The sequence below is a fragment of the Cajanus cajan genome, chromosome 5 (genome assembly GCF_000230855.2).
Source record: "Cajanus cajan strain Asha chromosome 5, NIPB_CcT2T_4, whole genome shotgun sequence".
NCBI lineage: Eukaryota > Viridiplantae > Streptophyta > Magnoliopsida > Fabales > Fabaceae > Cajanus > Cajanus cajan.
In genome coordinates, this window is record NC_138521.1 from 7,941,854 (window position 1) to 7,955,127 (window position 13,274).

General features: G+C 34.3%; 2 protein-coding genes across 2 annotated transcripts; one reads left to right on the forward strand and one right to left on the reverse strand.

Annotated features, from left to right (window-relative positions):
* Positions 1–1,655: 1,655 nt before the first annotated feature.
* Positions 1,656–4,178, reverse strand: LOC109796467 (uncharacterized). The gene is made up of 3 exons (XM_020356139.2): positions 3,648–4,178; positions 2,966–3,425; positions 1,656–2,878 (listed from the first exon to the last, which is right to left on the reverse strand). Exons 1-3 carry the CDS (start codon positions 4,176–4,178, stop codon positions 1,656–1,658), a joined length of 2,214 nt encoding a protein of 737 aa, XP_020211728.2.
* Positions 4,179–7,804: 3,626 nt separating this feature from the next.
* LOC109789134 (cathecol O-methyltransferase 1) lies at positions 7,805–12,930 on the forward strand. Its single transcript, XM_020348018.3, has 4 exons — positions 7,805–8,278; positions 8,896–9,206; positions 9,656–9,720; positions 9,930–12,930. The coding sequence occupies exons 1-4, from the start codon at positions 7,890–7,892 to the stop codon at positions 10,224–10,226; spliced, it is 1,062 nt and encodes a 353-aa protein (XP_020203607.1). The 5' UTR covers positions 7,805–7,889; the 3' UTR covers positions 10,227–12,930.
* Positions 12,931–13,274: the final 344 nt, after the last annotated feature.

Sequence of the window (13,274 nt, forward strand, 5' to 3'; positions counted from 1 at the left end):
ATTCCACATTTGTGCACAATGGATGATGAAGAACAAAGGTTTTATGTAGATTATGAAGAAAGGAGATGAAATGTGAGGAGATGAGGAGGTTTCGTGAGGGGAGGAAGAGAAAAAAAGGAGTGGATAGAGGGGTTCAGTTTTATCATGCAACTTGAGTACCAAGGTTTCAGAATTGGCGCCAGAAACTTGGCGCTTCAGCTGTGAAAGCCAGCGCTTGAGCGCTGGAGTTGAAACATCTCTCCCTATGGTCCAGAGAGTTGGCGCTATAGCGCTGGAATTGGGCGCTTGAGCGCTGGATAGTCAACATTCAACCAGAAAGTTGGCGCTAAGGCCGTGGAAACTGGCGCTCCAGTGCTGGGAATTTAAACCACATAAAGAGCTTGGCAGAGACTTAGCGCTTTAGCTGCAGATTGTGGCGCTTGAGCGTTGGAACTGGTTATACAATTTGATCAACCCGAGAATTGGCGCCTTAGCTGTAGAAGCTAGCGCTGAAGCTGTGGAATTTTTGAGATCAATGGAGAGCTCCAGGGACTTGGCGCTATGGCTGTGAAGCCAGCGCTGAAGCTGTGGCATTAGAATATATCACAAACTGAACCAGAGAGTTGGCGCTATGGCCGTGGTCCTGGGGCTTCAGCTGTGGACTTTCAAAATGTAATTTGCTCAAATAGAGAGTTGGCGCCATGGCTGTGGAGCCTGGCGCTGCAGCTGTGGAATTTTGGGTGATCTCCAGAGAGCTAGCGCTTGAGCGGCGTGATTTGGCGCTACAACGTTGAGAAAAATAATAACCCTAAACACCAACAGAGAGTTGGCGCTATGGCTGAGACTATAGCGCTGGAGCGCTGGAGTTTCAATTACACAAAGAGAACAAGACAGAAAGGTACAGCCATAGCGTCAGATTTGAAGCTGCAGCGCTGGAATAAAATTCTATGTTTGCATACATCACACACAACACGTCTACTTCCAGTTAACATTCCCAGCTCTTGATTCAGTAAATTAAACATCAGGTACCCATAGAACTCCATGTCACTAACAAGATCACTTCAAGTTTAAACCATATGAACTTTCTAAACATCTACACATAACACCCTCCTTAGGAACAAAATTAACAATCACATCTCTCTTGAACTTCCTAGCACCACAGTCACCACAACCTATAAACTGTACATCCACCAGTGTTTTATAGCAACATATCAATCATGAAGTAAACACAAGCATCAATTGTAAGACATGAACATTAAATCAAACACACCAAATGACAAACATGTCTTACTCCATACCATGCATCAAAAATGAAGTCATCATGATAATCAATTTTCAGAAGAATCATGAAACACTTTAAACATCAACAGCAAGCATGATATCAAGCATCCCCATAAACACCACCTTCCACTCCACACTACAATTTATCAAACTACTCACAAACCCATCATCCACTATCAAACTACACCACTATCAAACAACATAACATCCAAAATCCTAGTACACAACACATAAACAAAACTTAAACTAAACCAGAAATGTTAACATATTCCACACATGCAAATCATCAAGCACAATCAGTCTAAAATTAAGCAACTCTATGAAGAAGAATTTAAAACAGAAATTAAAACAAAAACATGCTAATTTAATGTCTTTAGCTTGACAATTTGGTTTGTTCATGGCTCCTTCAAATGTGTGCTGGCAGTGAATCTCTTAACTTCACCACCCAAATAGTGCTCGAGCCTCTGACCATTAACCAACGAAGTCCTTCCAGAAGCAGGATCTTCAAGTTCAATGGCTCCATAGGATTTGACAGACTTAATTGAGAAAGGACCTGACCACTTAGATTTGAGCTTCCCAGGGAAGAGTTTCAACCTGGAATTGAACAATAATACCTGCTGGCCAGGTTGGAAGTTCCTATTCAGAATCTTCTTATCATGGTATATCTTGGCTTTGTGCTTGTAGGACTTAGAAGACTCATAAGCTTTCAATCTCCTTTCTTCCCATTCATGCAATTGAAGCTTTCTTTTCTCCCCTGCTGCCTTCAAATCATAATTTAAGGCCTTCAAAGCCCAAAATGCTTTGTGTTCCAATTCCACTGGCAGATGATAAGCTTTACCAATGACCTTTTCCAATTCTTCGTTAGAGATAGGCAAAGCCTTCTCTAGTGGCGATGAGCTCTTGAAATCATTTTGAGTTTCCAAGTACGCATCAGCTAATGCATCAATTCTAAAACATTCTTTGTTGCCTTTTGGAAACTTCGTTGTTTCAAATACATTGAAACTCACTTCCTCATCTTGGACCCTCACCTTCAGCTTTCCTTCATCCATGTCAATGATAACTCGAGCTGTCTTCATAAAGGGTCTGCCCAATATCAATGGAACCTCCACATCTTCTTCCATGTCCATCACTACAAAATCAACTGGAAACATGAACTTATCAACCTTCACGATCATATCTTCCACTATACCATATGGAAGCTTGATGGATCTAACTGCCAATTGCAAGGTCATCCTTGTGGGTCGTACCTCTACATCTCCAATCTTCTTCAGCATAGATAATGGCATTAAATTGATACTGGCTCCAAGATCTAATAGTGTCTTACCCACTGAAAGATTACCAATTGATACAGGGAGAGTGAAACTACCCGGATCTCTGGATTTTTGAGGCAAAGATTTTTGTATGATGGCACTACACCCAGCCTCAAGCTCCACAGTTTTTTCTTCAAGAATTTTTCTCTTCTTAGTCAAGAGATCCTTCATGAATCGAGCATAAGTAGGCATTTGTTCCATGGCTTCAGTGAAGGGAATATTTATCTGGAGCTTCTTGATGATGTCCAGAAACCTTGCAAATTGTCTTTCCTTCTCTTTCTTAGATGGGGCATGAGGGTAAGGTAAGTCTTTAATAGGAAGAGTGGAAATGACTTCCTTGCCCTTCTTTTTATTTTTCTCCTTCTTTACTCCATTCTTCTCTTTTATTTTCTCACTATCTACACCCTCATTTTTATTGCTTCCTTCCTCATTCTTCTCAATCTCTTCCTCAACCCCCCTCAATTCAACATTTTCTTTCTTTTCATTTTTCTCACTTACCTCAACATCACTACCTACCACCTTTCCACTTCTTGTTGTTATGGCTTGGCAATACTCCTTGGGGTTGGTCTTGGTGTTGGCTGAAAATGGGCCTTTAGACATGTCAGCTAATTGCTTAGCTAGCTGACCCACCTGCACCTCCAAGTTCTTGATGGATGCCTCTGTATTCTTCTGGTTGTTCATAGATACCTGCATGAACTGGTTCAGAGTATCCTCCAACTTGCTGGTTCTTTCATGCATAGAAGGATAAGCAGGCTGGTGTTGCTGTTGTTGTTGTGGTGGTGGCCTATTGGATGGTCCAGCTTCATTCCTCCATCCATAACCTTGGTTGTTGTTATTTCTCCAACCTTGATTCCCCTGCATATAATTGTTAGTATTATAATTATGGGAATTAAAATTACCTCCTTTCTGTTGGTTCCCCACATAGTTGACCTCTTCTTCATTTGGAATTTCTGAACAGTGACCACTGGGATGATCTCCTCCACAAAAATCACATTTTAGAGAAGGATTTGGTTGATTTGAAGAAGAAGCAATAGCATGAAGCTGTTGTGGAATCTTGGCCATCTGCTTAGTCAATACTTCAATCTGTTGGGACAACAATTTATTCTGAGCAAGGATTGCATCATTAGTGCTAAGATCAAGAACTCCTCTTTTATGAGATTGATGTCTTCCATGCTCTGCTTGGTGATCAGAAGATGCCAGAGATTCTATGATTTGAGTGGCTTCCTCTGGACTCACAGTCATCATAGTGCCACCAGCTGCAGCATCCAATAACATCTTCACCTCAGGCTTGATTCCATTCACAAAGAAATTGAGTTGAGCTATATCTTCAAACCCGTGGTTAGGACATTTCCTAAGCAATGACTTAAATCTTTCCCAGGCTTCACAAAATGGTTCATCTGCACCTTGCCTGAAAGTAGTAATTTCTGACTTGGCCTTAATATACTTGGATGATGGATAGAATCTGTTCACAAACTTGTTTTCCACATCACCCCAGCTTGTCAAACTCTGATTTGGGTGAGATTGTAACCAAACTTTAGCTTTTCCTGTTAAAGAGAAGGGAAACAACCTCAAATATACAGCTTCCTCATCGCCTTCAGGAATTCCCATAGTTCCACATAACTCAGAAATTTGAAAGGTGTGAGTATGGGTCTTCATGATCAAGGCCAGCAAATTGTTGTGAGCTAACCAAGGTAAGGAAGGCAGGCTTCATCTCCATTGCTCTAGAAGTATTTGGAGCTGCAATACTAGAAAAATGCCTAGGACCATGTTGTTGTGCATAATCACCTAGGGTTCTTCTTGGCTGCCTACCTGGTCCACCTGTTCCCTCTTCAGCCATTTCTATTTCGAAGTGTGGTTGATTTGATGAAGTAGAAGAACTCAGAAGATCTTGCTGTTGTTTTTGGATTCTCTCTAACTGTCTCAGCCTTCTTGTTCTACTGTTGTTTCTCCTTGTCGTTCTTTCAATTTCAGGGTCAAAATGCAATTATCTACACAATTACAAAATCACAAGATTAAGAATTACTAAATAGCACCAAATCCCCGGCAACGGTGCCAGAAACTTGATGAAGATTTTCGCAAACCTATCACTTGGCAAGTGAACCAAGTTTCGAAGTAGTATTTAAAGATCGTCCTCAGGGATTTGCGTGTTTAGTAACTCTCGCTCAAATGATTTAAAAGAGAATGATTTTAAAAATTCAATTGAGTGAAAACAGATTCAAACAACACAATAAGGCAAATGTAGTAAAGACAATGATTAAGAAACAAGGATTGGCTCAGATGCACTTGCTAACTCATAGATCTTCTTAGCATAAATGCAATTCTAATTTCATTATTTCCACGTTCATTAAATAATCCAACAAGATTCCTCAAGGTTGAATCCTAAAGTCATTAAGCTCAAAACATGATTCCTCAATGTTTTGAGTCTAACACTTCGCATTAAGAACAATAACTTGAACAATGTGACTAACCAAATCAAGTCTATTCCTAGAACAAGAGGTGATTAGGTGCAAGATTCAGTTCGGGTTTTCGAAAGCGTTTTCCAACTGGATTCAAAAGCCAAAAATCATACAACGGTTGATCAAGCCGATATAAGCGTTAAGCGAAGAATCATTACACAAATAATGAGATCAAAATGCATATATTTAAGAAGAAGAGGAGTTAGTAGTTACATCTAACCAATCCTTAAGAAGTTTAGCCACCCATGGCCATTACAGAATCAAAGAGTGAAAAGAAGAAATTACAAAGCAAAGGATGAAGAAATGGAGTTGATCTTCGTTCCCAAAGGATCCAGCTTCCAAGTCTCTGTTCTTCCTTCGTTCTTCCTTCTTCCCAAGCTTTTCCCCTGTTTTTCTCTGTTAAATTCGTGCTCCGTATTCTGTTTTTAGGTTCTCCTCCTTTTTCCCTTTTATATCAGCTCTAAAACTGGGCAAAAAGTGAAATTTTTAACTCCACCGCTGCAGCTGTAGAACTACAGCTATGGCTGTGGAGAATCCTTCAAGGTGAAGTAACTTCTGGCGCTGCAGCTGTAGCTTTGCAGCCATGGCTGTGGAGACTCCTTCATTATTAAGCAACTTCCTGAGCTGTAGCTGTGGAACCACAGCCATGGCTGTGAGTCTCTGTGGCTTCTCTTGATTTCCCAAGCCTCAATGCTCAAGCCTTGGACCCTGCAGCTGTAGCTTCAAGTCTCTGGAACCAAAAATGAGCACTCCAGATTTCCACAGCTATAGCTGCAAGTCTCTGGACCTCTAAATCCTTCCCAGACTTCCACAACTCAAGCTCCAGATCCACAGCTATGGCTGTGGATCTCTGCCTAGCCAAAAGATCCTGCACAAAATGAGAAAATTCATTAAGATTGCTACTACTCCTCTACCCTTTTAGTATATTTTGATTCTTCCAATTTAGGGGCAAAATAACATATATAAATATTTACAAATACCAAAAAGAGTACCAAAAGTTGAGTGTAAATCATACATAAAAGACACTCAACAGTGAAGGGAGGGCCAATTTGTGAGTCTACTATGTGCAAAACTCATCATCACATTGGGCTTGCCTTCATGGTGCCATATGTAGTTCAAATCAGATGGTCTCTGTCTTGTCGCATTGGGCACAAGATTTATGGCGTTAGGTGTGAGGAAAGAGAAAAGTCTCTAGCTTAGTCTCGTCGTGTGTGGTTTGAATGAACTTAATTAGGCGTAAGGAGAGAGACTCGTCTTTGCCCAAATTGGTGTCAAGCGCCAAAGGGGTGGCATCAGCCATGAGGAGAGAGATCCATAGGGGACTTGGCTATTGACCTAACAGGTGTAAAAAGGTTACTTGGTTCAACAGAATCAAGTCACTTAGATTAGTCATCTTGGTATAAGAGATCTTCGTAGGTGAATTCATGACGGTGCATTAGTGTGATGTGCATGCATATGATGTGGTATGTTTTTGGTGTTGCTCATATGCTTTGATGCTTACCTTATTGAATGACATGGTTATAGTGATATCCTTGAGTTGTTTACCTTTCAAACTTGTTGATGTTGTGATTGAGTTGTTGTCGTGATGTAGACCATGAGGTGCTTTATTATTGGTTTACTTGCTGGTGCTTATAGTATAGTTGCATTACTTCTATATTGTTATATGCTTATTCTTTTGAAAATCTAGCTTAGTACCTTTTCATGTTTCTTGGTGGTTAGACTACAATAATCATGTTTATATATGGAATTAGATGGATAGATTTGAGAAGTTGACAGTTTTGCAGGCCATGTTGGATAGCGATCTAACTAGAGGCTACTTTTGTATAGATGAATTGTAGATTTGTTTGACCAACAATTTAGGATTTTTATTTCACAGTCATGGAAAATATATATATAATATGACACTTGTATCTAGATTATGTGCATATATAAATCCTAGACATTTTAGTTGTTTTTTACTACTAAATGTTGAGTCGTTAAATATAAAGATCATAATAGATCATTACAATTTAACTTATAATTTACAAATATAGATAAATTAGAGAACTTAATTGTTATGCATTATACTTAATTTTTATGAAGATATAGTTAGTTTGAGCTATTGGTTAGTGTTTCTAAATTATATTGCACAATATTATGTAGGCTTTATCCACTAAATTTATAACGTTTTTTTGTCTTTCTTGATTTCTTACTTGTTTTTATTTTTTTTCTTAATTATTTCATTATTTCTTGATTTTTTTTCTTTTCTTTCTTAATAATAATAGACATTGTTGTAATAGTCAAATATGGCAATAGACGTTGTTGTGATAATCGATTCTAACGATTAATCAAATATTAAATTTGTGTTGTCACTAATTAATAAAATTTCCCTTTTGTCTTAAAAAAATTATTATGTCACCAATTGACCATGATCATGCCGAATCACTCGCTCTGTGTAGACACACTCCTGAATTTTTTTTCCCCAAAGGACGTTCAAGAAACATGCCACTTTCCATTTTAAACATGCTGATGAAGATTTTAAGGTCCACCTTCCCCACAAACGATATATCCAATTGGTTAGAATCATGCCACATTTCGAATAAGAAAACACAAATAATGTGGATGATGCAGCAACAACAAGCTTCTACATAATTGATAGATAACCGAATTTCTAGAAGTTGTTCCCAGATTTTCAATTTTTTAACCATAAATATAAATAAATAAAAAAATTTGTTAACTTTAGTGATCATTATGTTTTGAAAGGAATTAGTTTCTAACTATTGGCGGACATACACTTGATTGAATATATATGCATAAACACTTGTGCTAATTCTGTGGAGTTCTCAGGCAAACCCTTCCAAAAGGTAAGAATAAGCAAGAAGAAATGGAAGCAGAAAAAAGCTTCAACTATGCCATGCAACTGGTGAACTCTAGTGTGCTATCCATGGCCATGCACTCAGCCATAGAGCTTGGCATTTTCGACATCATGGGCAAAGCAGGTGTAGATGCCAAACTATCTGCCAAGGACATTGTAGCTCAACTTCCATGCAAGAATTCAGAAGCAGTCACAATGTTGGATCGTATCCTAAGGCTTTTAGCAAGTCACTCCATCATTGATTGCACAGTAGTTGATGATCAACAGGGTCCTCCTCCACATTTGCAACGCCTCTATGGCATGAACACTGTGTCCAAATACTTTGCTTGCATTGATGCTGCTGGCTCACTAGGTCCTTTGATGGTGTTGACTCAGGACAAGGCCATCCTTCAAAGTTGGTCAGTTTTTCTATTGTTCTTGTAACTCTATTGTTGCGAGCCAAGAGAAATTATTATATGATCCAGAACTACCTTAATTTGTCTATTGTTTCAGTGAATATGTAGGTGACATGTAACTGAATTTTATTTACTCTTTATCATACCAAATAATTTTTCCTAACTAAAATATCGACAGCCTTGTCTTTGTCTATTGTCCAGTCACTTTGCATGAAAAGATATCTGAGTGCCTCTATTGCCTAGCTAGTCACATTTTAGATCATTATTATATAGTCAAGTTTTTTTTTTTAAATTGTGACAATTAATATAAGAGTTTAAAGATAACGTAAAATAGTGTAAAATATATAGTTTTAGAGTTAACTAATAAGATATTATAGTTTATATGATTTTTTATTTATTTGATATAAAAGTCAGCAACACATCATAGATCATAATCTGTAATTGGATAATACTATAAAATTGTGCATATCGCCTATTTTCTCTTAATACTATAGTGCTTAATTTGTAGAATATATTATAAAAAATCATTAACTATTTCGTAATAATTTGCTTATATAAAAATCTTTTCTCCATATAAATTTATTTGCTAAATCGGAAGTTTGTTTATCCATAATTCAAAGGTACCAAGGGAAAGATGCAATTCTGGAAGGAGGTATTCCATTCAACAGGGTCCATGGCAAACACTTGTTTGAGTATTCTTACTCGAACTCAAGCTTCAATCAGCTCTTCATGGCTGCAATGACCAACCGTGCGACTTTAATTATGAAAAAGATTGTTGAATCCTACAAAGGGTTTGAGAACACCAAAAGGCTGGTGGACGTTGGAGGTGGCCTTGGGGTCACTCTTAACATAATCACTTCTAAATACCCTCACATTAAGGGCATCAATTTTGACTTGCCTCATGTCATAGAACATGCCTCTCCCTACCCTGGTATGTTTACGTCTTGAGTTTATTTAGATACATAAGTTAGAAAAGTTTTTAAGAATTATTCTACTGAAAATAAAAAGGGTTATTTTCAATAGAAAAAAAGAAAGAAAAAGAAGACATTTCTAAGCTCATATTCAAATCTTCCTAGATGTTTTAGTGTGAAAGCAAACCGAAAGAAAAAAAGTGTCGAGGGCCAATAATCCAATAAGAATGTTCGGTTTATAAATTCAGTAACCACAATAGTCATCAAAATCTATATTTTATTATTAGCGATGCAAAATAAAACTTTGATGTGATCCTTTAGATATTTTTAGTATTATTATATAATTAAAATTGAAATTTTATCTCCATAATATGAAGAATCTACACTTAAAATACGCAAGAAATTCCATATCTAAAATTGTATGCAACTATGTATTGTACCAAAATTATGTATTTTTAATTGATTGCAGGTGTGGAGCATGTGGGAGGAGATATGTTTGAGAGTGTGCCAGAAGGAGATGCCATTTTGATGATGGTGGGAATTAAGTGTGTTGCGATTTTATTTATTTATTTATTTTTAAATACATGTGAGAATCAAACTTGATATCAAGGATTTTATATCACTCACACACCAGGTCAATCAACTAAACTAGACTCTTAATTTTACGAATCTATATCCTTTATCACATCGTGCATGATTCTCACTAATTTATATATATGTATTCTGATTAATAAACTTTGTAGTGTGTGCTTCATGATTGGAGTGATGAGTGGTGCTTGAAGGTGTTGAAGAACTGCTATGGTGCAATTCCTAAAGATGGGAAGGTGATTGTTGTGGATGGAGTTCTTCCATTTGAGCCCAAGACAACAGGTGAAGTGAAGAGCATTTCCCAATTCGATGTTCTAATGATGACTACAAATCCAGGAGGGAAGGAGCGAAGTGAAGAGGAATTCATGGCATTGGCAAAAGGAGGTGGATTCAGTGGCATTAGATATACATGCTCTGTCTGTGATGTTTGGATTATGGAATTCTTCAAGTAGATTTTATATGTCCCACCACCAGCTGAATAAAATTTAAAAGAAGGTAAAAGGTATAATAGAAATAAATAAATAATGATTTAATTATATTTGTAGTTTCTAAAATTTAGAATAGATTTATTTTTAATCCTTTAAATCTAAAATTCATATTTTCAATTCTTAAAGATAAATAGAAAAAATTGATTTAATAGTAGCATCACTTTGACAACTGACAAATTAAGTTGATGGTGTAAAGAAATTTTTTACTAAAGATAGATTAGTCAAATTTTCTCAACAAAAATTATTCATCAATAAAATTAATACATATTTCTAATTTATAGTAAAAATAAGATAACAAAGACATAATGAATTTTTTTTAATTGTATTTTTAGTATGAAATATTTATCAACTTTATGTAATTACTAATCATTTAAAAAAAAAAAACTTTACTTATCACTCTTAGTATCCCTCTTTCTCTTATATTTTGTATATATAAAATTTGAACTGCATTCTTGATTTAAACATGAAATCTAGTTTCTTTCGAACTAATTTTTTGTTTATAAAACAAGTAGTTTATAGGTTATTTTACATCACACAAGACAATGTCATGTTTACTATAAGCAAGTTTCGTTATAAGACATATTATATACAGTGACATATAAGAAGTGTCAATGTGTCATTATAAGTATAATATATATAATCATATCAATTTAACATGTAATTATACATAATTTTAATGTTAATTTTGAATGAAATTTAATAACATATTTTGTCTCACTATAATTTATATCTACAATTTTTAATAATATATTAACATATGTATTATGTGGACAAAAATAATTTTTAGTAATAAATATTATATCATGATAAAATTATTTTAGTGCTTTTGGAATATTATTGTGAGACTAAAATGTTTTTTAAAAGCACACGGTACGCTTAAGATAGCTAAAGATGTTAATTGTTCCTCTTTTCTTTTTTACTGCTTTAATTGTTCATTTTTAAACATATGTTTTAGCACAAACTCTGTCAATCAAGGTTTGATAAATGAGATATCTTACCAAACATTTTTAACGAAGGGAAAACTTAAATACAGTTTTAATTTTTTTAATTCTGTTTTCCAATTAAAAATAAACTTTAATTTTAATAATTAAAATTCATCAATCAACTTAAAAAAACTATTCAAAATACTTATAAAATTAAAAAAAAAACTTATTTTTCAAAAAAATATTTACAATTTTAAGCAATTGTTTCAAACACATAATTTTTTTTTTCACAGATAGCTTTTTTTTTAAAAAAAAAAAGCTAAAATGAAGATTATAATCTCTCCCAAACATCTTTTTATCTCTAATTATAATACTTATCACACGGAGTATGAGATTGAAATTTCACTTTTAAATAAAAAATTGTATTTAAATTTTATCCTTTCAACCAACATGTGTACTGTGTACAATGAACCTCTTTGCAATTGTTTTTCTCTTGTATGCAACTTGTTCTAATTACTATTTGTTGGAGTTTAGTCTATGATAATACAACCAATTAGCGTCTTCTTTAAGCTAACAGACAGACATATGTAGAAGCAATTAGTTAGCTTCTTTGTTTTTGTTTTTGTTTTTAGTAACTGACAATTTTTCGTTAGTAAATAGTTAAGTTGGTAGGTGGTAGGTCGAAGCTTTTATAAAAAAATCCTCTCAATTTTTTTTCTAATCATTTTTCTATTATTATCATTTTAAAAACATAAATAATACACTTTATTATAAATATATTACGGTTATTACATACAAATAATTAATATCTTAAATAAAATTTCGAATATGACTATTGTAAATGAATAAAACATAATTAAAAAAAATCTTATTAAAAGTGACTAACGAGATATCTCGTCTAAAAAAAAATTCATTTCATTTATTCGTCTAAAATCACAATAATAAAAAAAATTGTACTCTATACTAAATGTCAATAATTGCACAATAGTAAATACTTTTCATTTAAATAAAAAAAACATTTGATTGATGATTGAGTGATTCCCTATGAAATTAGTTAGACATAATTAATTACTAACAGACAATGAATTATAGGTACTCATAACTTCAGCGGTAGGAGTTGATCTACGTTTAAGCAAAGTCAGAAGTTCGAATTCTATATTGTATATGCAGTCGCGTTAAATCTTAAGACCACTATCCTACTTTCTTTTAAGATGTCTCCAACATAATGAGGAAATTAATCACTACTATCAATCCTGAATACTCCATAGATAAAAAAAAAATAATGTATACTGAAAATGAAGGGGTATGTCATGTATAGAAATTAAAGACATTTTAACACAAACAAAACATAAAAATATGCCGTCTCTAGAAGAAACACACAATGGCCCACAGCTGGCAGCGTTCTCCGGCATAGAAGCTTCAACTAAGGAAAGCACATTTAAGAAATTAAAGATTATATTTTTCTTCTCCAATTATATATTGGTTGGAGTCTTATTTAATTCATTGATAGGCAATTTAACAATGAAAAATGATCATTTTTTAATGTGAATTAATAAATGACGAGCCTCAATAAATATATTATGCTAACAAATTGATTATAAAAAAATAAATTAAAGAAATCTAGAAAAACCGAATCTTAATTGTAGTGACATCCCATCAAGTTTCTATATACTTTACAATTAGACTAAACAACATAAAACCTAAATCTAATTACCTAAGATTAACATACAAATAGTCATTAAATATATATGCAACAATATATATATGCAACAATATATATATATATATATATATATATATATATATATATATATATATATATATATGTACACACTAATTAGGATTAAAAACATAAATTTAAATTATCGACCAAGCAAGTACTACAAACGAACTATATCAAAGTAACCCAACACAACCTTATCACCTTTTAAAATGGCTTTTAAAAAGTTTTCATCCTCCAACCTATTGATGTCCTACTCTCATAACAAGTGTGATCATCACAATCTAAACACAAGGATAAGTATGGATTCAAAAGAAATAACATAATATAAAAATATTAAACTAACTATACAACAACTTCAACATACAA

Coding starts and splice junctions, on each gene's coding strand:
- LOC109789134 (XM_020348018.3), top strand. CDS start 7,890: ATGGAAGCAGAAAAAAGCTTCAACTATGCCATGCAACTGGTGAACTCT. Junction 9,207..9,655: donor ACATGCCTCTCCCTACCCTG/GTATGTTTACGT, acceptor AATTGATTGCAG/GTGTGGAGCATGTGGGAGGA. Junction 9,721..9,929: donor GAGATGCCATTTTGATGATG/GTGGGAATTAAG, acceptor TAAACTTTGTAG/TGTGTGCTTCATGATTGGAG.
- LOC109796467 (XM_020356139.2), bottom strand. CDS start 4,178: ATGGGAATTCCTGAAGGCGATGAGGAAGCTGTATATTTGAGGTTGTTT. Junction 3,426..3,647: donor TGTTGTCCCAACAGATTGAA/GTATTGACTAAG, acceptor AATTATATGCAG/GGGAATCAAGGTTGGAGAAA. Junction 2,879..2,965: donor TAAAAATGAGGGTGTAGATA/GTGAGAAAATAA, acceptor TTCCTATTAAAG/ACTTACCTTACCCTCATGCC.